General features: G+C 42.1%; 1 protein-coding gene across 2 annotated transcripts in view; it reads left to right on the forward strand.

The window, feature by feature from the left end:
• The window catches only part of SLC9A7 (solute carrier family 9, subfamily A (NHE7, cation proton antiporter 7), member 7), a 77,218-nt gene that overhangs the window by 47,386 nt on the left and 16,957 nt on the right, over positions 1-12,875 (forward strand). Inside the window, exons 11-13 of one of the 2 annotated variants that reach the window (XM_010580461.1) lie at positions 1,600-1,711; positions 3,083-3,236; positions 10,478-10,537. In XM_010580461.1, coding sequence (XP_010578763.1) covers positions 1,600-1,711; positions 3,083-3,236; positions 10,478-10,537 — 326 coding nt within the window. The remainder of the gene's footprint in view (positions 1-1,599; positions 1,712-3,082; positions 3,237-10,477; positions 10,538-12,875) is intronic. The other variant, XM_010580460.1, reaches the window with a different exon arrangement.

Genomic DNA, 12,875 nt, shown 5'->3' on the forward strand with positions numbered 1-12,875 from the left:
CTGGAATGTACTTCTTTTCTCTCCTCCTTTCTACTATTTTTTCTCATCTCTGTACTGCTTCTAGGGATTTATCTCATTTGTCTTTTATTTTCCTTTAGCCATTTCCTTTTTCTGAAACAGTAATAGATTTTCCCCTGTGTCTCCTCACGTCCTTTCTTCTGACCTAAAAAATGCTCCAGAGCCCTGCAGCCATTGGATAAAGACATGAAGAGAATAGTTGCATCTGGTATATTAAGCATTGTAATTTTTCACCTTTGCTGTGGCCTTCCATCCTCTCTCAGGTTACGCTATCTGTCTTGGGTTTGTTTTAAGTATTTATTTTGTTCCTTTCTCTTTCTACCCACCTACCTTTTATTACATTTTCCACATCTTTCTACCACTGCACTTAACCTCTGTTGCCTCTTAAGTGTTTTTCTGCCTTTGTGAGGAGGGCAGCTAGTACTAGCACCCACATTTTGCCTCAACAGCTACTGTCCCCATTGAGTTAACACCTTGTGGGGGTGAAATGCAGAGGCATCACTAGCTGCTGAAAGAGAAAGTTGGACTGCAAAGGCAGAGCTAAAGCCTCAGCATCATTGACAAAATCCTAGCCATTATTCCTACATACATTGGTTATGATGGCTTCCGATGTCCGATTTCTGCAGTCTTCAAAAGGACTGCTATAAAAGTTGTTTGCAATAATTACATGAAGCTTTTTGTACAAAGTAATAATCAAAATCTTATTTTCCTAGAGATATAATTTCCTGCAGACACTATTGCTTTACTTTAGCTACGGCAACAACCCAGTGGTGTAGAGAGCTCTTATATGGTTTTATTTTTTTTTCCATAAGAGAGCTGTTTCATTCTTCTAATGTTGTTATCCCAGCAGCAAATGATCAGTGTTTGGTGGGCTTCTAGTTGTGTTGGTGTTTTATAGGTTTTCAGTACATCACTCTAGTTTGTCCAAAAGTGTTACCTAGATGGTGGAGGGTGTATTTAGCTTTCTGCTTCTTCACTGGAACCACTGGATGTTTTATACCACGGTAAGGGAGGGAAGGAGCTTACCACCTACTGTCATGAATTTCTGCAATACTCTCTTACTACTCTTCTTGAACTTTGTTCTAGTGCCAACAAGTGCTTTTTGGATTTATCATCTTAGTAACTCTGGACTCTTAAGTGTGCTTGCCAGCCAGTAGGAGATTTTGCCTCTGCAGGTGCTGTAAGGGAGTGGCCACTTGCTGGTCTTATGTTGGTTTTCCTTCTGTACATGGGACTGTGTTTCTGTTGGTGTGAAACACATAATCAAATGGTGATAGTGATAGTTGTTTAAAGTGTGAATTTTTTAAGTAAAGTGTTCACTTGTACAACTGGTAATTTTAATACTAGGTATAATTGCACTATGCATTAAAAAGCTAGGTTATATTAGTTAACTTGCATTCTGTGCAATGAGTTCTGTATGCACATAATAGATGAAAGTCTGTTTTATGTAGACAGAGATAACCAGAACACTGGATATCATGATGTAAGCCTCTCACTAGAACAGAAGCTTCATGTTAGAGCCAGGTACCCAAGAGTGCATACCTCAGGAAAGTGAAATCCTTAACCCTCAGCTGTGAACAGATTGCAATCTTTTTGGGCAGAGCTGCACACATCTACCCTCTCTCATTCCTGTTGAATCTGGGCAGAAGGCATAAGATCAGCTGGAACTTTCAGCACATGATGATGTTTTCAGGTAAAAGCAAAAATGTTTGGTAAAGCAAAAAATCTTACTTTTAATGCATAAGCAATTTATAGTACTACCTTTGCTTTTATAATCCACATCCATGCATCCTGAATAGAAGACTTAATGGTTGTTGCAGTGTGCTATCACTTATCTTTCAACCTTTACAGAAAGTGTGTCACATCTGGGAAGAGTGACATCTTGAAATGCCAGCTGCTGGCAGCAAGCAGTCACTTCATGTTGGGAATAGAGTATTTTCATTTGAAGTGCATCTGAAGGGGATAGGGGAATTGGGATGTATCTCTTCCAGAAGGTTATTTCTAGCTGAGATGATGTACACACTGTGCAGAAACAGGTATCTGCTGAGAAAATTGAGGTGTATTTATGGGTGCCCTCTCCCACTTAGTTGAAGAAAGCAAGGTATTTGACTTAAAATCCCTTATGATTTCTGTCACACAGACAACTGTTTAAGTTTGTCATTTAAAGCAAATTATGGAGTCTGTGTCTAAACATGTGCACCCTCAAGAAGTGCTGGGGATGCCTGTGTACACAAGAGGGTGTAAAGAAGAGGGAGCCAGGCTATTTCCAGTAGTGCTCAGTGACAGGACCAGAGGCAGTGGGCACAAACTGAAACACAGGAGGTTCCCTCTGAACATCAGGAAACACTATTTACTGTGTCCAAGCACTGGCACAGGTTGCCCAGAAACGTTGTGGGATCTCCGTCCTTGGAGATATTCAAAGGCCATCTGGATGTGGTCCTAGGCACCCTACTCCAGGTGACCCTGCTTCAGCAGGGGGGTTGGACCAGATGACCTCTAGAAGTCCCTTCCAACCTCAACCATTCTGTGATTCCCCTGCTTAAGTCTGCAGATGGCCAAATGCCATGTCCTTGCTAGTGGAGTTTCATAAATGGGGGTGGGGGAGAATATAGTCAGCCTGTGAACATGTTATTAACTAGAATATTTTTCCAGCTGATAACAACTTCATATAAAGGACTCATGCTTCAGTTATGGAATCAACTGGAAAAGTGTGCATTTTCATTTTGATTCAGGGAGCTGCTTGATTTCCATAGTATGTTTTGCTGTTGTCTGCAACTTGTTTGTTTCTGCATTTCTTTCCTGTTAGTTTCTGGAAATATTTACACCTTTTCTTAGCACTTGTGGATTCTATAAGTTACAGAAAACTACCAGGGCAAATTATGTTCTAAATCATCCCAGGGTATAATTTATCAGGGAAACTGAGGGAATTAAAACTTGCTGGAGTCCAGTGCTTTCTGCCTGTCACTTTGTGCCTGTGTGGCAGGGAGGGAGCAAGGAAAGATGCTGCGTTATAAATAGGTGCAGTTGCACTTCTGAAGCTCCGCTATTTCATTTTTTCGCATAGGTCTCAGGGGAGCCATGGCATTTGCTCTGGCTATACGAGATACTGCTACCTACTCACATCAAATGATGTTCTCAACAACTCTTCTCATCGTCTTTTTCACTGTGTGGATTGTTGGTGGAGGTACAACTCCCATGCTGTCATGGCTGAACATCAGGTCAGTATGCAACTGCATGCTGGGGAAACTTCACTTTTCAGGTGGCAGCTGTGCTAATTTTGGCATAGTCCTACAGAACTTGTTTGGTGCTTGCTAGAGTTGTTCTAGGTATTTAGAACATTGTTTTTTACAGAGGAAAGTGCTAGTGCAGGTTGGTGAAGAAAATGTACTGATGCTGCTGGGATTCAGCCTAAAGCTCTCTGATGCTCTGCAAGTAGGTATCTAGGTCCTTGTCAGCCCAGTAGGATAGGGAATAGCGTTGCCAATACAGCAGCCCCTATATTGAAAAGAAAGAATCTATCTAGTCTCATATAAACTTTTCTTCCTATTGTACTAAGGCATTTCCCTGTTGTCTGGCTCTTGGTAATGGCCCTGTTACGTTTTTTAAGTTAAATGGATTCTTTAGTGGGTGGTGCTAAACTGAATGCACTTTAAACATCTATCCAAACAAACCTGATGTTATCTAAACAACTGGGATAAATGGGATCCTGCTAGTCTTCCAGGTGTGTTTCCTCCTGTTTTGAGAAGACCTGTGAAAATGGTGAGTAGTGTGATTATAGATGTTTGCCTGTAAATCCTGGCCAATACTTAATGCTTTTGGGCTGCGAGTACATTCATGTTTGAGGATACTTGAGAATTGTGAATCAATCATTGTTGAAGACCACGTATGTTGTTGTTCTGTGAAAGTTTTGGCAGTTGGGGGGGCAAAGGTAGAGTTCAATTAAAACAATGCACGCTGTACAAACCCTTCAGTGTGTTTTTCATATGTTAATTATTTGTGCTCTTTGGCACTTGAAAGCCTGCTTTGTCTTGCTTTCTAACTGTGCTAATCAGAATTTGTATCCTATTGTCTTGTGATAGGATAGGAAAAAACAATCTTAGGTAAAACCAGTTTCAGTCTTTGGAAGAACTGTTCATTCTTAGGGACTGGTGCTACTTTTGGAAAACTTAAGTGAACTGTTTGTGGCAATAGGTAGCAGGTGCTTTCTAGGTTGGCAAAAAAAAAAAGGGTAGGATTCTCAGAAATGCTTGTGAACTCTTCTCATTGAAGGTAGCGTGCTTCCAGCCGGAGACCAGCATTTCAGCAGTCATTTACAGTATCATAGCTCTAACAGCAAACATTGGGAAATCACAGTTTCCTTGTTTTGGTGCCAAATGAATCCATTTCTGCCCTTTAAAACTGTCTTTAAATGCAAGTTCCAGATGTTTGTCTAGCACACCAGAATGAAGCATCAGTTCCATGTAGTCAGGCTCTCTGAAGGTCATGTCACTAGCAACAGGTAATGCAACACCTGGTGTAAAGTCAACAACGGAACAAATTCCAGTGCAGTTGTGTCATTAATGATCATGAGATACCACATCCAAACAATATTTCTAAGCCCAGCCTGACTGGTTTCTGTACCCAGGTGAGAGCTGTGTAACAACCTTAAAAAGGTACCTGGAAAATAGTTGTGAAGTAGCAGCTTTTTTGGTCGTCGTCTCCCCCGCTGCACATCGAGCCTAGGAAGCAGTTTATGGAAGCATTCAAGAATATGCACTTATTCCTTTAGCAGGACTAATCCGGTTCAGTAGTGAGACTCCACGAGCCTGGCTGATGAATTGCTCCTGAAGGGAGAAAGGGCTAACACCGTGTCTATACCAGGCTTGCCTTTTGGGTAGGCTATACTTGCAAAAATCATTCATGTGGCCAACAAGGCAGAACAGCTGGAAAGGTTATGATACCATTCCTAAAGTAACTGCCAAAAGGCAGTTAGCTGAACCATAGTTTTGAGTGTTTAGCTGTAGTTTTTGGGGAGATTTACTCACTCTTACTAGTAAGCAGTAATTTTAACTGTCATTTGTGTGGCATGGTTGACAGAAGATAAAGGGTTAACTTCCCTGTTAAGTGAAGGGTATCATATAAACAAGGAGGTCTGCCTACAGCTGCCTTGATAGGCACTGCTCTATTGATGATAGGATCGTTTAGGCTGGAAAACACCTTTAACCTAACACTGCCATGTCCACCACTAAACCATGTCCCTAAGCACTGCGTCTACATGTCTCTTAAATCCCTCCAGGGATGGTGACTCCCCCATTTCCCTGGGCAGCCTGTTCCAATGCCTGACAACCCTCTCAGGAAAGACATTTTTCGTAATATCCAACCTAAACCTCCCCTGCCACAACTTGAGGCCATTACCTCTTGTCCTACCTCCAGCCACCTGACGGAAGAGACCAGCGCCCACCTCGCCACACCCTCCTTTCAGGCAGTTGTAGGGAGCGATAAGGTCTCCCCTCAGCCTCCTCTTCTCCAGACCAAACAGCCCCAGTTCCCTCAGCTGCTCCTCATAAGACTTGTGCTCCAGGCCCCTCACCAGCTCGGTTGCCCTTCTCTGGACACGCTCCAGCACCTCCATGTCTTTCCTGCAGTGAGGGGCCCAAAACTGAACACAGGACTCGAGGTGCGGCCTCACCAGTGCCCAGTACAGGGGGACGATCACCTCCCTGCTCCTGCTGGCCACACCATTTCTGATACAGGCCAGGATGCCGTTGGCCTTCTTGGCCACCTGGGCACACTGCTGGCTCATATTCAGCCGCTGTCGACCAGCACCCCCAGGTCTTTCTCCGCCGGGCAGCTTTCCAGCCCCTCTTCCCCAAGCCTGTAGCGCTGTGTGGGGTTGTTGTGACCCAAGTGCAGGACCCGGCACTTGGCCTTGTTGAACCTCATACAATTGGCCTCGGCCCATCGATCCAGCCTGTCCAGATCCCTCTGTAGAGCCTTCCTGCCCTGCAGCAGATCAACCCTCCCTCCCAACTTGGTGTCATCTGCAACGACAGACGGTGATGATGGAGGCTGCACTTCGAGATCTCATGAAATCAGAATTGTGCCAGGAGGTGGCAGCCGTCTGCAGCTGATGGAGAATTCGAAATTGTGCTGGTAAAGTACCCTCTGTGAAAGAGCACTTTCTGCTGGAAAGAAGTCCTGTCTGACCTTACAGATTTAAGAAAGGGACAAATTAGTTTCCAGCTGAATTTTAGAAATATGCTGCTCTTCTCTTTTCCATCCCTTTCTACCCAGTGGAAGAGGTAGCAGGAAGAAATGAAGATGAGATGCTGTCCCAGTGCCTTGCTCAGCAGCACAGTCTATAGTGCTGATGCAGTCCTGAGGCTGTGCAGTAGGTAACTTGTCCCTGGGGTGGCCTGGGATGCTTTCTGAGCCTTGGCACTTGCCCATTAGGTTAGATTGCAACAGGCTGGAAATAAGTAGTGTTCCCATACAGGATTATTTAGCAGAAAAGAGGTTAAAAGGTAAAAGGTAGTTTGCTTCCTAGATTAAGTGAAGAAACATAGGAAACTAATGCCGTTTGTGTGTCGGACTTAAATGTCAGGATTTGTGTGGATTCCTAAAAGTCCAGCTCTGGTGTGAAGCTCACACCAGCTGTATCCTGGTTGACTTTGGCCTTTGTGGAGGGAAAGAAGGAAAGCCAGTCAGCCATGACAAAGTCCTCATGAAGTAGTTGGCCTTGCTGCAGTGTGGAGGTGAGGAGAAGACAAGGGCCTGCTTTAACAGAGAGTTGACCAAGCTGACTGACCCTTTAGGCTGGTTTAGCTTGCCTGGTCATTGTGTGGCAGAGTGGCATTACTGTAATCCTGTGGGCAGTGGTCACCCATCAGTGGGGTTTCTGGGTGGTCCCTTCAGTAGTTCCTGCGGGCTGTGGGGGGCTGAGCTTTTTCCCTAGGAACTGCAGGTGCACGTCTGTTGTACTGGGCAAGTCAGAGGAGCTAAGACAGATATCAACACCAACGGGTCTTGTTTAAGGTTGTGCCTGCACGATTTAAGTAGAACAGTACCAGAGAGCGGACTCCAGCCAAGACTTTCAGCCTGGCTTGTTACCACTACGTCTGTGGGGAGGCAGCTGCGTGCATGCAGGGGGCCATGCCTACACAGAACTGCTTTGCTGTGGCTTAGAAGCAGAGGCACATGATTCTGGCTGCGCCATTAATTGCATAGCAATTGGGATGCATGCTTTGTTCTTCACTTCTGGTTGCCCCTTCTTTCCCATGATGTGAAATATATTAAAAGCAGGTGAGGGATAGAGAGGCTAACGTGAAAATTAAGTTTTGGTAAAGTAAAAAGCAGTGTAAGGAGGAAAATAGGCAAAAATGCCCTCCACCTCCCCTTGCCTGTTCTGAATGTCTGAAGTAATCAGAAGAGCAGGTATCTTTCCAGAGAGGGTATGTTACCAGTGTACCAGGGTCCACTGATCAGGCTTAAATGTACAGCTAAGCAGAGGGCCTAGGGTTTGTAGCAAAGACTTAACTTTAGTTTACTGCTTAACTGGGTGGGAAAGTGAGGTCATGACAGCAAAATCTGAGTAAAAAATAATGGAATCTTTAGATGCTTTTGGTTTCTGCCACTTGATGTTGAGCAAGTTAAAAATTAACACCAGAAACTGGAGTTAAAGCCATGATGTCATGTGTTTGAATTTCTTGGCTGTCTATCAGTGAGACGTATCCAAGCATGTGAGTGGTAAACAGTTATACTTTTCTAGCAGTATATTATTTTTGTTCTTAGAAACTAAAGCATGACTTGGATATTAAAAATACAGTCTCATCCTTTGAGACTAAAACAAAGAAACAATTTCCTGCCTGAAGTTTTAACAATTTCAGCAAACTCGAGAGTCCTGTAAATCAAAACCACTGGCAAGGTTCCTCTTTTCAGAAAAGTAGCTGACTTATCGTTTCATTTATCTGTCACAGGAAAAAAGGGAACTCCTAGCGTTTGTATTGCAAAATAATGTTTTTTCCATTTTTCATTAGAGGTTATTGACCTGGCTCTTTTCATGTTGAATGAAGCGACACATAAATTAATGCCTTCCTGTCCTTCATAATCTGCTTCAAATGAGGAAGTTTGTGTTTATTTTAATGAAGTAATTTCAGTTATACGTAGCAACCTTTTTCTAAATCTTAAAGCATTATATCTTTCAATTTAAAATATTTTAGGTATCTTTCTACCATAAAAGTTAAAGGTTGCACAGCCAATGTTAACTTTGATATTTACTGCCTTATGTCTGACTTTGCAAATACAATCTTTTTAAGAGCTTTCTATTTAGTGATTTTTTTTTTTTTTTTCTTTAAATGAGCAAACTAAAAAAGAAATCTGGAAACACTAACTCTCACATAGCTGCTATGTGAACTACCAAACTATGCGGGATGGTGGTAAAACTGACAGCTTGGTGGCAGTCTCAGGTTATACCTTATTATCTTACCCAGGGTGGTCCAACAATAAAATGTACATTTCTTAAATACCATGCCTCAGTGTGCTGTGATGGCAGGAGGTGAGTGTTGATGCTGGGATCCAGACTTGTGTTATGTTCCAGACTGGAGTGGGGAATGTCTGATAGGAGGTTACATCCTTCTGTTTTGCAGCCTGTTTCCATTATTCTACAATTTAGAATCTTCACTTTACTGCCTTCTAGCTGCTCTCTGCTGCCCTTGAAGGGCAGATGCACAGACACAGGTGCTGTCCCTTTACCGCTGTTGTGGACTTTTTCCTTTCATATATTTTTCTGCACTTTTTCCAGTCGCCTTTCCCTATCTAGCTTCTCCTGTCTTCCTCCTTCTTTCCCAGTCTCTAGTTTCTCATCATCAATCTTGAATCTGTCTTACTGGAGGTGCAGTGCAGTCTCTGAACCTCCAGCCTCCCCTCTCTGGGCCTTTCCCTTGGTAGGACAGAGATTTCCGTCTCTTTTGTATGTCTGGAAGTAAGCATGGGAGATGCTTCTTTATCTCTGTTCTTGTGCTCTGAGACATAGCAATTCACACCAGAGAGAAAAAGTGTGGGGGAGGCCCAGACCCTGTAGGAATTGGGTTGAGATATATCTAGAGCACATGGGTGATATGGGTTTAACTGCCAAGCTCTGGCAAGCCTCAGCAGGCAGTTTCAGGAGTCACTGTCTTGGTTAGGTCAAGTAAAGAAATACTCAAAGGCACCTTAAAACCAACCTGAAACAACTTTTCCTAATTCCAGGGTTTTTTTAGTGATTGGGCTTTATTTTTTTAAAAAACATGGTGGTGGGAGTTTTCTTCTTCCTCAGCCATCTTCTGAGGAACAATTGAACTCTTCCAAAATAGCTAAAATTTTCCAAAAATGCTGCTCTCATTTTAGACATCTGGGAAAACTTCAGTATACTAATTTGGCAAAGATACAGCAAAGACAGAGAAGTCATAGAAAGGAAGTTATTGGGCAGTTTTTAATTTTAGTTTTTTCTGCATATGCAGAGCCATCTCAGTGTTGGCCTTTTGGAGCAGAGTGCTCTGACCTAGAGTGTATGTCAGTATGGGAGAAGAGCTATTGAACCAGGAATCCAAAACAAATCTGTCCAAAGTCTGGTATTTGCCTCTTCCTTCAAGGATTAGATGAGTGCATGCTCTTCATAGCACAAGCTATGGCCTTAAATATTTGGTTCATTAAGATGTCAGCCTGCAGTCAGGGTGTGTCCACCTGCTCTTTGTAACAAAGTGAGGGCTCTGGATTTCTGATCATCTGGGCTTTTATTTCACATATTCATGTAGCATGCCTTCATGGAAAAACAGGGGGGGAAAAAAACCACAAGCTGCTAAAGTGTTTACATGGAAAATATTAGAAACCAAACATGCTTTCACTTCTGTTTTTCTTTTTTTAAGTACAATTGAAAAAGGCAAAGCAAGGAGTAAAAATGCACTCTGCTATGACTGGGGATTAATTATATTAAAGATTGTTAGTTAAACCAACGGAGTGATTTAGTGTGTATTACCAGTTGTTTTGGACTCTCTGAAACTAGGCAGTATTGATGGCCTGTTTCATGTATGCATAGCTTCCTGTGATTATGTTCTCTAATGACTTTTTCTCTTTTAGACTATGTGCAGGTTCGAAGTGGTAGGAATTGTCTTAGATCGGCTTTGTTTTTGTGTAGCAGCTCTTGAGAGCTATTGAATATAATTTTCTGGGGGAGGTAGCCTGTCATGAATACAGGCGTTTTGCCAGCCTGAATCTGAATGAATGAAGAGTATTACTGGACATCTCAATCATAGTGCTGCTGTTGTTAATTTTTATGATTTTTGACACTTTGTCATTGTTCTGCCATCTTTATTCTTGTATGCTTTGTCTTTTTTTATTGGGTAGGGGTTGTTTTGTTGGTTTGCTTTGTTTTGCTAAGGAGCTCTGTAAAGCTACCATCACATGAGCATTTTGTTACTCACATTGCATTCTTGTGCTGTACCAGAGTTCGTGACCATGTTCCATCGGTGGAAGAGATGAGTGAAAGCCGCTGGCTGTATTTCAGGTGACACTGTGCTTTCCTTGATACCAAATTAACCTGGTGCTTGGCTTTCTTCATCTTTATAACACTGTGTGTGGTGTTTTTTTTCTATACTATGGCATGCTGCTGCTGCTTCTCCTTTTCTCCAGAGTGCCGTAGATGTTCCTCAATTCTGAGTCTGTTCTCTTCTTCTGAGCTGGGAGAGTGTGGATCGCACATGTCTTTAGCTTGAAAAAAAACCACCACAAAACACTACATCCTTTAACTCTGTGTATGGGTAATTAATGAAGCAAAACTAGCATTTCTGGCCTGGGAAGACTTCAAAGCTGAGAAATCATGGGTATGATCCCATGATCCTTAATCACGCAGGTATTCTTAAGCATTCCCTGGGGTTATTTCATACAACTGTTCAGGTTGGAAGGGACTTCATAGATGATTTAACCCAGCCTCTTTGGGGATGCATTTTAAAAACTGAGGGTTATCACATTGCTTTATAACAAGATGCTAATAAGAGTGGAGATAAACCAGAATCCTAGTTTTTTCTGGTTGATGGTTTCTAGAACTGGTAAGTGGAGAGAGAGGGAAGAAAAAAACACAACCCCAAATCTTTGTGGCATCTGTAGGGGAACGTGTATTTGTGTGTGTGTGTGTGTGTGTATAAAAAAATATACAGAATATTTATGTAAAGAAAACTCTTTGGGCTGGGGCAATGGTAAGTTTTTCATGTATCCTGTCACACTTGAAGGTTCCCAGCAAACTACTAAATATGCCAGAGATGCAGTACATTAGCTTGTACAGAGAGTCTGAGAACTATTATCTATTACAGTCATTCTTGGCTGTTGCCACAGTAATTACATATGCTAGAATGTACTAAAGCCTGGTATTTTGGTTATTTGTCAGCTATGTGTTGCAGGACCTTGGAAAGTTTTTTGAAGTGTCAGAAGAGATGGTTCCACCCATTTTAAAATGACGTAGTGGAGAACTTGAAGTAGTTCTATCTGCTTTTTTTACCATTCCTTTCTATACATTTAGTTTCCATTTGCATTCCGCGTTTTGTGTGTCAGCCATTTTATGCCACACTGTTTAAATTACTGAATTATACGTAGGCTTAGCATTTGAGGGATCAAACCTGAGTAACTGCTCTCCTATGTGTGATGCTGGAGTTGTAGCTGTAGAATAAGGACCAGGAAGGTCAGGAGTCAGTTAAGAGTAGAAACATGGTGCTTTGGTATTGGGAGTTAGGAGCTCAGTGGTAGTCCCTTTGCTGTTACAGAGCTTTTAAAGCATGAAAAGCCTTTTATGCCTTAAAAACAAAAAAATACTTTCACTAGGGAGGAGTGAAGAAATATACTTAAAATGGATTAGTTTTTACTCTTGTCTACAGATTCCAGTAAACTTCCCAAGGCAGAAATAAAGATGGCTGAACTTCATGTACTAGTAACTGTCTGTACTGAAGTTTTAAGGTATCGGATCAAACACTGAATTGATGCCAGTGAGGGGAAATAGATGGATTTTTTACCAGTTTGGGGATATATATTCATTGTTACAGCTGAAAGACTGCTCATATTCTTCATCTGACATCTGCTTTTTAAGAGTTAGTTATTTGAATTGCTACTGTACACCCTCAGGGAATCCACACACAACTGCTGCAGTCGGCTTTCAGAAAGGGTGGAGGGGAAAACGAAGATGCTTGCTGGCATCTGCACTACCCTGGCCTTGGCTGTCCTGCAGCTGACGTGCCCCTCGGTCCCCATCGCATAGGCTGTGCCTCTTCAACAAAGCACTGTTTTCAACCAGCTTGCTCACCTGCCTTCCTCCTAGGGGGTTTGAGCAAAACACCACAGTCATTAGCAAGGCTACCCTCTCTGTGCCCCTGATCTCTGAGAGAAGATCTATGTAAATCAATCCAGTAACAATTTTTCTTAATTTAAAAACCAGTTAAATAAATGAGAACTGATATTGGCCTTTACAGCACATTTAAATTACGGAAAGCTTTTTAAATGTGCTTAAGGATGTGAGAGGAATTTTTTTTTTTTTTAACCACCAGAAAAGAATTATTGAAGATATACATGCATCAGCTTTACTTGTACGTTTAATTATGGAAATAATTAAGTAAGGATGAAGTAACTAAATGTTTTCTTGCTTCTCTCCACTGTTAAGGAGGTTGGGAGAGACTTGACTGGTTTTTGGTGATAAAGATGTTTCAGATGATAAAGAAGAGGCTTAGAAATTTCAGGACAGGGCCTGCAAAAACATAATGCTTGTCCTGAGACCAGGGTGTATATATCTTGAAACTTGCTACAAAAAAAATAAAGCTTCCTATACAATTCATGCTAGAGTAGAGGATAAGAGACACAGTATG

Source organism: Haliaeetus leucocephalus, unplaced genomic scaffold (genome assembly GCF_000737465.1).
Source record: "Haliaeetus leucocephalus isolate CR32 unplaced genomic scaffold, Haliaeetus_leucocephalus-4.0 Scaffold712, whole genome shotgun sequence".
Taxonomy (NCBI): domain Eukaryota; kingdom Metazoa; phylum Chordata; class Aves; order Accipitriformes; family Accipitridae; genus Haliaeetus; species Haliaeetus leucocephalus.